This window comes from Chroicocephalus ridibundus, chromosome Z (genome assembly GCF_963924245.1).
Source record: "Chroicocephalus ridibundus chromosome Z, bChrRid1.1, whole genome shotgun sequence".
Lineage (NCBI taxonomy): Eukaryota > Metazoa > Chordata > Aves > Charadriiformes > Laridae > Chroicocephalus > Chroicocephalus ridibundus.
Genome location: NC_086316.1, coordinates 48,536,177 through 48,549,942, shown reverse-complemented (window position 1 = coordinate 48,549,942; position 13,766 = coordinate 48,536,177). Strand labels below are relative to the sequence as shown.

The 13,766-nt window shown below is 38.2% G+C and overlaps 1 protein-coding gene across 8 annotated transcripts in view; it reads right to left on the bottom strand.

Moving 5' to 3' along the window:
• Positions 1–13,766, bottom strand: part of TRPM3 (transient receptor potential cation channel subfamily M member 3) — a 449,063-nt gene that overhangs the window by 118,426 nt on the left and 316,871 nt on the right. For all 8 annotated transcript variants that reach the window (XM_063319668.1, XM_063319666.1, XM_063319671.1 and 5 more), the window contains one exon: positions 6,895–7,066. In XM_063319668.1, the coding sequence (XP_063175738.1) occupies positions 6,895–7,066 (172 nt within the window). The remainder of the gene's footprint in view (positions 1–6,894; positions 7,067–13,766) is intronic.

The window sequence follows — 13,766 nt, the reverse complement described above, 5'->3', positions numbered from 1 at the left end:
TGACAGTTGAACGTCCCTTTGCCTTCCCAGCCCCCTTCATATATTCTCAGGCATAGGATGACAAAGGGAAGTCCACGGGTCACATGAACAGATATTGTCGACATAGTACCCTGTCCAAATTGCCTTCTCTACCCAGTCAAATCACCCAACTTTATCCATCAATTCCTTACTCTGAGGTAACTTTTTCTCATAGGCCTACCAAAACTCAACTATATTCACCAACTCTATAAAGAAGAAAGAATAAATACAAGGACACAACTACCAATGTCTGTGGCCTGTCTGTTTTCAAACAGCATACTGTAGAGGTAGGGTAAACCTTCAGCACCAAACAGCATGTTTAAAATAAGAACAACTGCAGATTGACAATGAATAGTAATATTCCACATGAAGCCCTACATGGTCTCGGAGACAATTCTTCCAGAAATGTACTAATCAAAAGAAGAGTAATAATATTGCAAGGTGGACTTACACAACCTAAGGATTTGGTGTGGTAATCTTTCTAAGAAATATCAACATGCCTCAGTGCGTGGAACTGACTGAGCAGTGCAGAGTGATTCTTGGGCAAAATACACAGAGGTTTGTTTGGTTTTCCCCCCCTTTTTCTGAGAGAAATAAAAACCACACCACTGAGGTCTCTAGAGTTTCTAGGAAAGAGGGCAAGGCATCAGCCCTAAGTAAAACTGTGGTACAGAATATGTATTTTTTTTCTGTTGTTTTCATATGGTGCAGAGAAGATGAATCATAATGTAGGTAACACTTAAGGTGTTAGTGTTGCAGCAGGAGAGTGGGAGTGTTGAGGCTCACTATATACACCTGTTGTGTCAACTTTAACATAAATGGACATTTAGCTTTAACATAAATGTACACCTTGTTCTTCAAAGCCTTGTGATACAATCTGCCTATACCAGAAGGGTGGCCAACTGCATGCAAATGAATCCCTTCTGATCTATAGCGCATATTTGGCTTTGAGGAAGAAATCCCTTTGTCCATTTTCTGGATCTTTAAGCTTCGAAAAGGCTAAAAGAGTGTGTTTGTTAAGGGAATTTATATAAAATACAAAATAAGCCAATCTACTCATTACATTCTGATTTTTTGAAGGAGTCTATTTGAAATTAAACGTGCATTGCCTTTATGTCCTCTGGCTTAACATTCTGGTTTCAAATATGTCTTTGGTTACACATCCTCATTTTTACCTTATTTTTGGGTTTTCTAGAAAATGTATTTCTAAAAATCTCAAAAAAGGATTTGTTTTTTCTGCATAACTACTCCTGAAGAAGAAGGTGGTAGCTAGTTTCATGAAGAACAAGGAGTTTTCATAATGAAAAATGTCTTCCCCCATCATCAGCAATGTCTGGGCTTCTGCTGTCTGGGTGACATTATATATTCTTGTTATCTTCATTCCTGATGATAGTGAAGTCCTTTTACCTCACCTCTACTCTTTCCTTCTTTGAGGTTATGTCTCTACTTTATACTTTAAAATGGCAGAAAGCTAAGTAGTCCAAGCTGACAAGTAAATGAGCCTCTTCTATATCATTAGAGCAAACATTAGATCTTTTTACATTTTAGTCTGTGATGGTAGATGTTAACCCCAATTTTAACACCACTGCCTCACTGGATGGACTTCATCTATTTCCAAAGCAAATTTTAAGGACGTAAAATCTCTGTCAGATAACTACAGAGAACAGAAAATTTGGGCAGTATTCTGATCAAAATTTAAATATTTTGGTAGATGAAGTTTTCAATATAAGAAAGATGTCTGGACTTAAAAGAAATATGTCACTAGCACATGATGAATATGTTTTCAAGGCCATTTGTCAGATTTGCAAATAACACGAAAGCTTATTCTGCCATTCTAATTGTTACTGAAAGCACATTACTCCTTTATAACGCATTCTAAACACAAATTTTATTACTGATATGTATGTGCTGACACATGCAAGACAAAGGAAATGATTGTATGTTTCTCCAAGTAGTTACACATACACAAGAACATACTATGGCATACTGTGTAAGCACATATCATTGCTATGCTATGCGTCCAGGTGCTGATTCTGCTGACAGATAATTAATTATACTTGTGCTTCTAAAGAAAAACTTACAACATTCCTAGATAATTCACAACCTCTTTCATTCAAGTTAAAAACTTTTCTATAGGCTATGTGCAATCATCTTATGTATATAAATCATGTGTATCCTTGCCTTTCTCCGCTGCTCCAGTAAGATCATTTATATGATGGAAGTGTGCTCGGCAATCATGTGTAAACTCTTTAAGGATTGGAGAATATTTCAGTTAGTAGTAACAATGCAGTTAATAGTAACATCTATACCACATGGAATGAAGGCCTTAATGCAAACAGGAGGAATGAACAACATATTATAAAAATGTAAGCATGAGAGCAGAGCCAAAAGGGGGAAACTGTAGGCAGGATTTTTGAAGATTCTGTAAGTACTGCTAAAGGGTCTTTTTATGTAGTAAGAAGTAATTCTAGAACACACTTTTTAATGAGACAGCATTGCTCTGGCTAATCACAAAATGGGTAAAACCCACAGCATGTCAACCTATTGGAGTGACTTTGCCTGAAAGTGATTAACAGTCCTCAGATCAGACCTATTAGCTGAGTTGCTACATTGGCAATTATTCTAACCTAACCATCTGTGGAGCAGCAGAAATGAATATTTTATGCCTTGTATATGAGTACGAATGACTTGTAACTTCCAATGCACATTTTGTAGACAGATTTCTTTTGTGTTTCTGGTTGGAGGGAAGACTGATGTACCTATTGTGTTATTCATCAGTGCTCTGAAGAAGTGGTGACGATGTACATTTTAGCAAATGACCGGGCCATTCTAGCACACTTCATAGAAATGCTTTGTTAGTGTCTAGGAATGTCATAACTGGAGAATTCGCAATATGTCATCTCTTGTAATCAAACGCTTCGTTTCTTTCCTTTCTCTGTTTACAGATTACATTATCTGTTTGGCGATACATTAAGTTCTCTTTCTGTGCTGGCCACCAGTATTCTCCCAGGGTAGGAAAAAAAGACTAGCTGCACTTCTACATCTTGCAGGATCATAAGATATTAATTGATTTCTAATCCAATGCCAATGACAGTTTTCCGGTGAAAATTGTTCTGCCTTTTTTATTTTAAACAGTTGCTTTTGAAACATTTCCTTGCACCTTTGTGACCCACTGGAAAATGTTTTAAGTATACAGCATTTGGGAAAAAGCAGCTGCAAAGGGGACAAAGACTTCTCAGGCACCAGAGGAGAAGGAAATGTATCGTGTATGGGATTCTAGAAAAGTAAAGAAATTCTCAACGTTTTAGAGGATACATTGATCCTGATTCCTTCTGAATAAAATTGAGTGTTGAAACATAAGACTTTAGAATGACTTTAATCAAGGAACACTGTAGATGAGAGGAGCTTGTCTTACGGTGATCTCCCTACCTTTAAATTCCTGCCAAAAGTCCAGGACTCAAATGTTTGTGTGAATTGGAAACCACAAACATTTCTGATTAGATCATCTTCAATATTTCCTTTTGACTTTGAAACAGTTTTAGGAAAGTCCATTTCTAACCACAAAATTATGCACTTTGAAACTTCATGAGTTTGAGACAACTTGTGGCTCAGTGCAAGAGACGGTTGCTGGGCTGTGTTAAAATAGTCCTCATGAGTGAAAATAAGAAAGATCCGTCCTAGGCATTGAAGCATCAAACTGACCTCTAGCTAAATGCACAACTGAGTGACTGTGTCCTGAGCCTGCAGACTCAGACTGACCTACAGATGCAACTGTATTCTCTGCTTGCCTGGAAAGCATTTTCTAATTCCTGAATATTTGCTGTGGGCAAAACAAGAGCTATGGAAGTGATAAAAGCTAAAAAGGTACAGTGGAAACAGAGAATTCAATGAAATCTTTTCTCCAGTGTTCATAGGGGGTATAAGGCAAGATTTTTATTATTTCATTCAGAAAATTAAATACCGCTTAATGACTGAGAGTGTTGCCATGCTAGGAACAAAAACATCTGAGTCTTTCAGAATTATCTGGCCTACCTAATGATCTGATTTAATTCTAAATTTTATAAAAGAGACTGCTACTGTCCTAATCTATTTGAAGGGAATACTGTTTTCTGTGTCTTTAATAGGTGAGCACAAGCTTGAAGTTTCCCTTTGTGGATAGTGTGTGATCCCGAATATCCAGGAGAGCTATCACTGCACTGGAGAAAGATACAGTTGAAGCAAAGGAAAGTAAATAAGAAGAAATGACAAGCCTAGCATGTAAAAGTCAGGCAGGCTTAAAAATAAGAATAAAATCTACTTTCAGCACTATTGTCCAGGGACAGGTGTGAAAGAAGAAATTGGCAACTGGTTATTATTTCCTAAATCTGTTCTGTTTTGTAGCCCTCTGCTCTTTTGTTTGGCGATTAACCAAAAATTGTACCTTTTCCTTACTCTCCAGCAAACAAAAGTCCGGTGCTGTCAGTGTTTTTCCCCACTCCATGTGCTTAGTGCTGGAAAATGGTAAGTAAGAACACACACGCATGGCTGCACACACTCCCCGAGTGGTTGAAGATCGCTTTGCAGCCATGCCCCTGCACACACAGGGCCACACACACACAGCCACTGCTCCGCTAGGAATGAGGGTAAGGAAAGGTATCAGAAAGTGGCCATCTGTTTGGCTGACCCAACAGGGCAGGTGGTCCTTCTCTCATCCATATGGTCACCTTTTTATTAACTAGAGGCTGGGCAGGACTCAGTCACCTTCTTTTAAAACAAAGGGAAAAAAAACGTGGCAGAAGCATTCTGGATGTCACTGGACCAAGGCATACAAATCTTAACCGCAGCCTTCCTTCCCAACAGTTCTTTCACATGACTGTTATGAGACCCAAGTGTTTTTTGTATTTATAAGAGAGAGAGATTTGGGAGGGAGAAGTTAAATGGTAGAGAGACTTTGTCACAGAGAAAAGGGAAGAGAAAAAGGAAGATACATAGCCCTGAGAGATTAGGGGACTTCAGAGAGAAACCAGAGAAGAGAAATCCTTCATTTTTTTGTAGGTGTTTGAAGAGGTCAGGCAAGCATTTGACTTGAACACCAAAGTTTAGACGTTCATCCATCAACCACTTTTTAAGATATAAACCTCTTATCCAAACCTGTATTAAGTCCCTCTAAAGAGATTTATATTTTAACATAAATACTTCCCCAACACAATGTTGTGCAGTAAACTGCAAAAGCTCATATTTTTCTTATAAACGTCCTCAGGTAATTATTACTTACAGCACATTTTTTTTTACAATTTGATTACATGATCTATGCCATTTTCAAATGTGAATTTTTGTTGCTGGTCAACCTAGGATTAGATCATACTATCTCCATCTGCCAAGGAAATGCATAGGCATGCATACACTGCTTGGATCCACACACGTTTGTGCATATCTACACACTGCTATCTGAGAAAAAGCAATATATACTCTGATACTGTAAAAACAAGAAGCCTGTAGTGTGTGTTGTTCATTCAGTGGTGTTGAAAAGTGTAGGTAGCACATAATTTTGATTTAAGCACAGACTATACTCATACAGAAAGCTTTATCATGGCAGTTTATGTTCACCCCATTGGGCCTGCCCATAACTCATTGTCATCTGATGTCCAACAATCTAAATATGTTTCCTAGTCTCATTCCAGCTTCAAGTGCCTGTATCACAAAAACCATCAGCATTCCTGGCCTCAGAATTGCATGTTTAGAGAGAGTTACCAGCAGAAAGGCTGTGCATATAATCACTTTTGAAAAATGAGCTCTGTTTTCATTCCTAAAGGTAGCTTATGCAGGTACAACACTGAGGTTTTGTTTGTGAGACTGAAAAAACTCCTGCCTGGCTAGCATCCAAATGAAGATTTCTTCCCTATGCATGGCCTAGGTTCAATTTCTAGAGCTGATCCTTTTTCCTTTTGATAGCACTAAATTTCTGAAAACTAAATGATTGCAAACAGAAACAAACAAACAAACAAATCCAAAATATCTAGAAAGTAATTAACTCCCCATCTAAATTAAGCACCTACACACTACAGAAATAATAATACTAATATTAAGATATCATATTTTATTTTATCCAAGCAGAAGTGCTTACTTAGGTGATTATTTACTTTTCATTCTATGTAGTAAAGTGGTACATGATTAAAAAGGAAAAGAAATTATAAATGAGAGAAAAAAGGGGGCTTCAGTCTGATCATGATGTGGAATGTATCATCATGATTGTAAAAGATAAGGTGAAAGGAGCATCTAACCTCATATGTTGCCTCTGGCTGTGGCTAATGACAGCTGCTTAGGAAAAACTAATAAGCATAGTGCAAATATATAGTAACACTTCTATGGGGTACCCTCTCTGCCTTTAAATAGCAATGGCTCTGGAACTGCTTGAGTTGTCCAGTCATTTCTCCTGCAACCATGCAGGATTAGATATACCTCTATATACCTCAGTCATCTCTCCTTCAACCTGCAAAGTCTTTATCATAAAAAGCTCACCCTAACTTTTTGTCAACCTTTTCTCTGCCTTTTCTTATTCCACTGTATTCTTTACAGAATGGAGGGGACCAGAATTGTATACAGTTTTAAGGAGTTGCGGATACCAAAGATCTAAGTTGAACCTGAAGAGCCTTGACAAATATCGTTTAAAACATATTGGAAACAAATTCAGCTATTTCTGCTGTACGCTTACCCACAGTACTCTAAAATTACATTTTATTAGCTTTGTTCACCATTATTTGCCTTTATTAGCTCACACTCACCACTTTAGACAGTAGAACTACTCCCCCAAATATTCAGACCTTATTGCCTATTTAAACTCATAGTGTCTTTAATATAATTGCAATTATAAGACAATACAGGCAAAATGTTACTCACTTGTATTTATCTTCTGAAGTGAAATGTGCTTTTCCAGCTGTCTACGAAGTTTCACCTCTGCTCCATATTTACCAGTAGTGCCATTGTCAGCCAAAATAAAATGAGAATGCATACTGTTGAGCACTGTCAGTTTACTCATGGGATTGGACATTGTCTGGTATGGTCGGACCACCTGCATTTTAGAGACAGAAGAAAAAAAAAGTACTAAACAGAAAAGACCCTTGGAACTAAATCAGTTATAAGATACCAGCTGACAAGATGATATAAAAGAAAAAAAAATCAAAATTGTTTGAGGTATTGTCATTGGGCACTGCTGTCTTCTATGTGTAAAGTAGAAAATAAGCTTAGCACTTAAACCTGTGTGGCCGTCTCTTGTAAACACCAAGTTTTTTGACGCAGGCACTGCTTAAAGGGTTTTCCATGGTAATTTATTTAAATGGCATCAATGGCCGCTGTTTCAGTGTTAAGTCCAGCTAGCGGTCAGTCCTCCAAAAGTCTGTGTGACTACACACATGCACTGTGCACCTTGTCTGCTGATGTCTTTCAGTAGTGTTGCCGTAAATCCTACACCTCATCTGACCAAAAGCTTTGATTTTTTCTTCACAGACCCCACCCAGCACCGTGCCCCCTGTTCTTCCTCATTCAGAGCCACCAGACACCCTTCTACAGGTGAGTTCCACTCTTGGGGAGGTATACACATGATATTACGCGACGTTTTCAATTTTCTTGGAAAAAAATCTATTGGGCAATTCTTAGCATAATTCAAAGGCAGTGGCTTGTGGTCACAACAATTTAGAAAGTTTCCACTCAATGGGGAGTTTGCCACACTTCCTTTGATTTGTTTTCAACAGGAGAAACTCTTCTGCAGACACACAGAGAAAATTGTGGCAGAGTTATCCCACTCACAGCCTCCAGACAGAGCAAATAATATCACTGGGCCACATTTGTCTGTCAGCTGCTTTGGTGGGTCTCCAGTGACATAGGTAAGACTGCACTGATGTGGCAAAAGAACTGGTGCTGTGTCGAGGGACCCTGGCTGATCATGCAAAGGCATTTGCTAGAAATGTATTGCTCCCTGCATTGTTTACGTATGTCTTGTCTTTTTGGAAAGACAAAACTCCTGAAAATTTGTAAAATGAAGTCCTAGCTGAAGAAATGCTGAAGTGACTTGTTACAAAACTCAGCTGGGCTATCCTTCATCTGCAAGGAATTTTCTTCACAGCTCTGGCATTGTTCATTTTGCAAATATAACAAAACCTTGTGCTTTTTAATGCACAAAAGTATACATTCATGTTTTGACAGAAATGCTTACAGTCAGAAATACATTAACCTATTAATTTCTTCCTAAACTTCTCTCCCTTTTTGTTATTCTGAAGAGCTCTCTGGGACATAAATCTTTATAAATAATGTGCGTTACTAATTCTTTGGCAAGAGATATATATCTATCTCTATTATTTTTGCTTGTGAATGCTTGCAGCACTTCAGTCAATTCTTGTATGTCAAGGGGAAACCCACAGACTTCTTTTGCTGTTATAAACTGTCACGCAGAGGTCACTCTGTAAGGTGTTTGTCCTGCAAAAGGGAAGTCTGAGAAGCCTAAGAGGGCACCTAGCCCACAGCAAGGTGGTGTTCTCCACTGTGAGAACAGGTGATAGCTTTTGCTCAAATTTCTTGTATACTGTTTCTTTTGGTGCCCCATTCATGAAACATTTATTCTACAGGCACACATAGCTTAACAAATATCAATATGCTGCCGGAATGTGTTCATCAACTAGCTTTGACAGACACAGAAACCATGCGTTCACAGTCCGAAAGAAAAAGGTTCTTGCTCACAGGTTCTTTCTCACACACCTAAGTATCAGATAAAATCAAATTAAAACAGTTACAGATCTTTTAAACTGATACCTGCCACACCTCTCAATATATATAGAGGGCACAGGCCAGCAAGGTCTGCTGGAAGAAGAATGACTTGAGTTGCCCATTTGTTGTATGATTACAAGCCACTGTGCATGCCATTCTGCTGGCAGCTTGTGGTTTGTCCCCAGGAGACACAGCTCAAAACTTGCTAATGGGGACTGAAGGATCCACACTGACTTAACAATGCTGCGGCAGGGCAGATTAGAAGGCTACACTTTGGTTCTGTGTCTGTTGTTTAGCTACAAGGAGAATAATATTATTAGTAAAATTCATAGATGTGAAAATGGGAATACAATTATTTTCAATTGACCTGTTCACGGTGTGCACAGTTCAACAGCTGAAATACTTTTTTTCAATAACAAATTTCACAAACAACACTGTCACACTCTTCCTGATTAAAGGATAAAAAAAAATCTTCAGGGAGGCAAGAAAATCCTAGGCTTTGAGGCTATTTCCTTGAGGTGAATTGTTTTTCCACAACACTCAGCAGATTTTAAATTTCTCACTCTTGCAGTTCCCATTCCTTTGTTCTTTTCAACCCCTTATATTTTACAAGCAAGTTAAAAGGTTGGGAAAACTTTGACTTTAATGTCTTCTCATCCTCTTTCTGCATTGAGAAGAGGGAATAATGTCCCCTGGCATCTTCCTCTGCAGAGTTGAAAGGAAGCGTTTATGCTCCAGGCAACCCCTTGAAATATAGGTTAATGAATGTGACGGCAGCCATGCTGTGAGGCAGTGCTCAGGCTGCAGGGGCTGAGGGCATTCTGTCAATAGGTGAGGAGCTGGGATAACCCCAGCAGCTGCCTTTGCACCGCAAGCTTGGATTAAAAGCAGTAGTATGCTCTGTTTACATGCCCCGTGGGCACACAGCGCTCAACATAGGGACAGCACTTGAAAAATCACTCAGGGTAACTCATCATGGGCAGTGAGCACGCACGTCTTGTGTCATCCAACGCGCGAATATGAGCAGTCTACGTGAGGGCAAAGAATTTACAGCAAACTTAGTGAGTTCAGACTAGTGGCCGAAAGAAGAGAGCGGAGCGTGCTTTGCTTCTGAAAAAGTAGCAGCTGTTGTTCAAATTAAGCCTTCTCCGCAGCCTCACTGTTCCAGGGTACACCAGGGAGCAGAGTAGTTCCTGGTTTAATTTAGAGGGTCCTGGAAGCATCATGATCCAAATTCTCAGTATATACTACAAACATGCTGGTCCTCAGCTTCACCGCAGGCATGCTTCCCACCTTGTAGTTTGCAATGAGAGAAAGCTGAATCTCTTTTCCTTACACCCGTCCTTAGAGTAATTATTGCCTGACCCAGCCTGCCAGGGGCCTCTGATACTTTCACACTGGATAAAAGTTGCAGTGGAACAACCTTGTGAAGTAACTATTTGTAGTTATCTGTAATCTTTTTTTTTTCCCCAGCAATTTAATTTCTTCTCAAAGAATCTTCTTGCAGGATAATTGCAAAATATCTACCAAAACCAAGTGAAAATTGGTAACAAGAAATCCAATGACAATAAAGGAATATACGCTTACTAATTAGTTGCCTGAGATTTGTAACTTTTATCGTTATTCTGAAACCTGCAGAAAATAATTAAAGCAAAACGTAATCTTTCTGACAATATAAAACCAAAGAAGTATGAGAGACAGAAGGAAGCACTCTCATGCTACAAACTAACGCTGTAATTCGGATTACTATGAAAGAATGAAAAGGAAATGTGTAGCCCATCTTGAGAGTCTGACGTCCCTGTTGCCTCGTACACACAAAGAGAGCAGCTAATATGAACACTGATAAGACTCACCAGAATGTGTTTTAAAGACTGTGGTTTAAAGTGGTGAGCTCTGGCTACATACCTATCAAGCTTGCAGCTATATGTTTTTTTTTTTTATATACATGAATGATACTAATTCTAAGGCGACGCTTACTCTTGAATGCACACTTTTTCTGGTTTGGGTAATCTTTGCTAATCTCAAGGAGGTAGGTAGTATTCTAAAAATGAAGGGGACTTGGTACTGGCAGAGTGAAGTCCTTTATAATGAAGCATTTACAGATGGGATCAGGGAGAAGGGAATGGGCAGGACTTGGCGTGTTGATGAAAATAAGCCTTTCTCAGTTAGTTCAGCTGTAATATGTAGCAAACAATTTAAGCTTTAAACTTTCCTCATTGTTTATGTTTTCTGCACCTCCTGTTTGCTGTTATTTCCTTGACTTGTCTAATAACTAGACATTGGCCTCACCTGTGCCCAGTACCATAAAAATGAATGATTCCCAAGGTTATTTATCAGTCCTGTTACTAAATTCCAGCATAATACTCATCTTTCTGAAACATCATTGAGTTATGATGTAATTGAGTTGTTAACTATTAATAATTACCTGGTGATTCACTACAACACAGAAGGTCCCCACCTTTCCTGAAGAAGTTGTCTCGTCTGTTATTGTCCAGGGATTTGGAGAAGTTGATGGTAGCACCTGCTGCATGACAGGCTGACTTCTAACTTCTCCACTGCGACCCTGCCCTCTGAAGTGCATACAACCTTCCAGTTTTAAATTTGCTCCCTATTGCACCATCCAAATCAATACTGAGGAAAGCTGAAGATACAAATGAGCAAGTAGAGCAAGACGGCAGAGTTCTGCTGTGAATAATCTAAATTGCTACGTTCTGGTAGCAAGCCTGCAGTAACATTTGAGCATCCCAGAGAAAACTGCTGATTACGTGTTCTTACCTCCAGTTATTCTTATAAAAATCAGCAAGTGTGTTAATATAAAATTTGGTTACTTTGAAACTGCAGGCTTTAATAAATCAGAAGTATTATCTAGAAACAGATTGAGAAAGCCAGATTTTATTTTTTAACAAAAGAAAAACCTAAGGATGCTTGGATTCAACTTACGTTTAGTCCAATATAAATTTAGCATTTACATAAAAAGGGACAATATTTGCTCCTTATTTTTGTGATTTCAGCTGTATAGGAAAGTAGGTTTCAAGCAGCAGTTTACTCATTGCTTGAGTTTTATTAAATTTATTTTTTCTGAATATTCTGGTCAGTACAAAAGAACAGGAATCTGTTATTAGTGAAGTCCGTAAAGAACATCCACAACTGGCAATGATCATGCTTCCAACATTTGACTTCTAAGGATAAAAAAATATAATTTATTCTGGAACACAGAGTGCATGAAAGAGGTTGATAAATATATTAAAAAATATATATATATAACATACCTGAGCTATAAATAATATAATACAACTTATGTTATATTATATATTATAGTTGATATATGTTATATATATTTGTACATATAATAAATCTATATTTATTATATAGATTTAAATTTGCCTTGAGAAAGTGGTTTTCTTTCTGATAACACTTCTTGCTTTTACCTGTTTATGCACAAGTCTACAGACTAGACTTGTATTTTGTGTTGTACATTCTGCTGCAGTAAATGATAAAAGCTGACCACTATTGCTTCCTTTTCACTGGCTAAAGCCTTTGTTAAAAATAGTAAGTATTCTTTTTTTTCCAAAGTTTCTCCTGAGCTTCAGTTTTGCCATAGTCTAGTTGTTGACTTTAACAGAAAAATCAATGTAGCAATATAGGGAGAGAAATCCATGGCTATAATAGCACTCTAAGTGAGACAAATAAAACTCAAGAAATTTGAGATAATTTCTCCTTATGTCAACCTGATGGATCCATGTAGGGAAGGATTTTTATAGTAGGCATGGAAGAGTGGGTGTCATGGATTTTTCAGTTATTCAGCGCAGTAGTGCAGAAGCTCAATTTTAGTTTAAATTAGTTCAGTAAGAAAAAAAATGATTTTTTTTCTCAATACTTTTATCGTTAAAAAATGCATTCTATTTAAGTTAGTAGGTTATGTACTTGACTGATCAATGATATATCACAGTATGCTGGAAATGTCCTCACTGAGTTGCACAATAAAAGCATATTTTGATTTAAGCCTCAAGTACTAGCTTCTTTGGGCTAAAAGTGAAACTTATTTGAATGATTTCATTGAACAAAAAGCAAAGTACTGAAATCAGTGTTCTCTTTGTGATCCAAAAACTATTCCTACTGAGGTGACTAGGAACTAAACAAATGAGGACTGAATAGACTCTGAAAGGAAAGACGTGCGTGTTACAAAGACTGACAAAGCGCACAGGAAGAATGTCTCTGTATGTAGGCAGAAACTTGTTTATAACGCAAGTTTTCTACAAGACTGAGCAAGCCACCTTGCTTTCACAGTTCTTCTATCAGGAAATTGGAAATAAGTCAACTGACTACCTTTCCCTTGCGTGCTTTGTTTTTAAATTAGAATCTAAGTGTGTTAAGAGGGACACTATTTTCTGCTATATTGCTTTTACAGTACTGGAGTAAGAGAAGTCTTTTTAGGGATCTTTAGCCAGCACAATATAACAAATAGCAAACAACAGTAATATTTGTCTTAACTTGGCTGGTTCTCTTTATGGCTCTAAGGAAAGCCCTTGGGATTCCCGAGAGCTGGTTGTTTTGGATGGACTGGTAAACGCAATAAAACTCCTCAGCTATGACTTCCAGATCCATACGGGCCAGGAAAGGGCTGGGGCATTAGCAGAAGCACAGCCCCGCTGAGCACGCCTGACTTGCAACAAAGCACAGGGAGGCAACATGCACTGGGGCATGTGCAATGGCAATAACTCACCCTCCCCTGCTTCCCTTCCCCAAATTCCATGACTAAGATATTTTTCTGTATCTATCTGATGCTGGAAGGGTATGTTTTGACAGCTCTTCAGTTTTGATCATAATTTAACTAGACATAGTGCATATAGGCATAAAGCCACATTAATGTTGGAGTTTGACAGGCCTTTTACTATTCGTTGACTTCCCTGCCCCCCCCAGCCCCCGCATAATCCTTTGTGGCCTTTGTTCCTCGCTTAATGATGATTCATTTTACATGCTTATAGTACTATTTATATTTCGCCTTCTTGGTT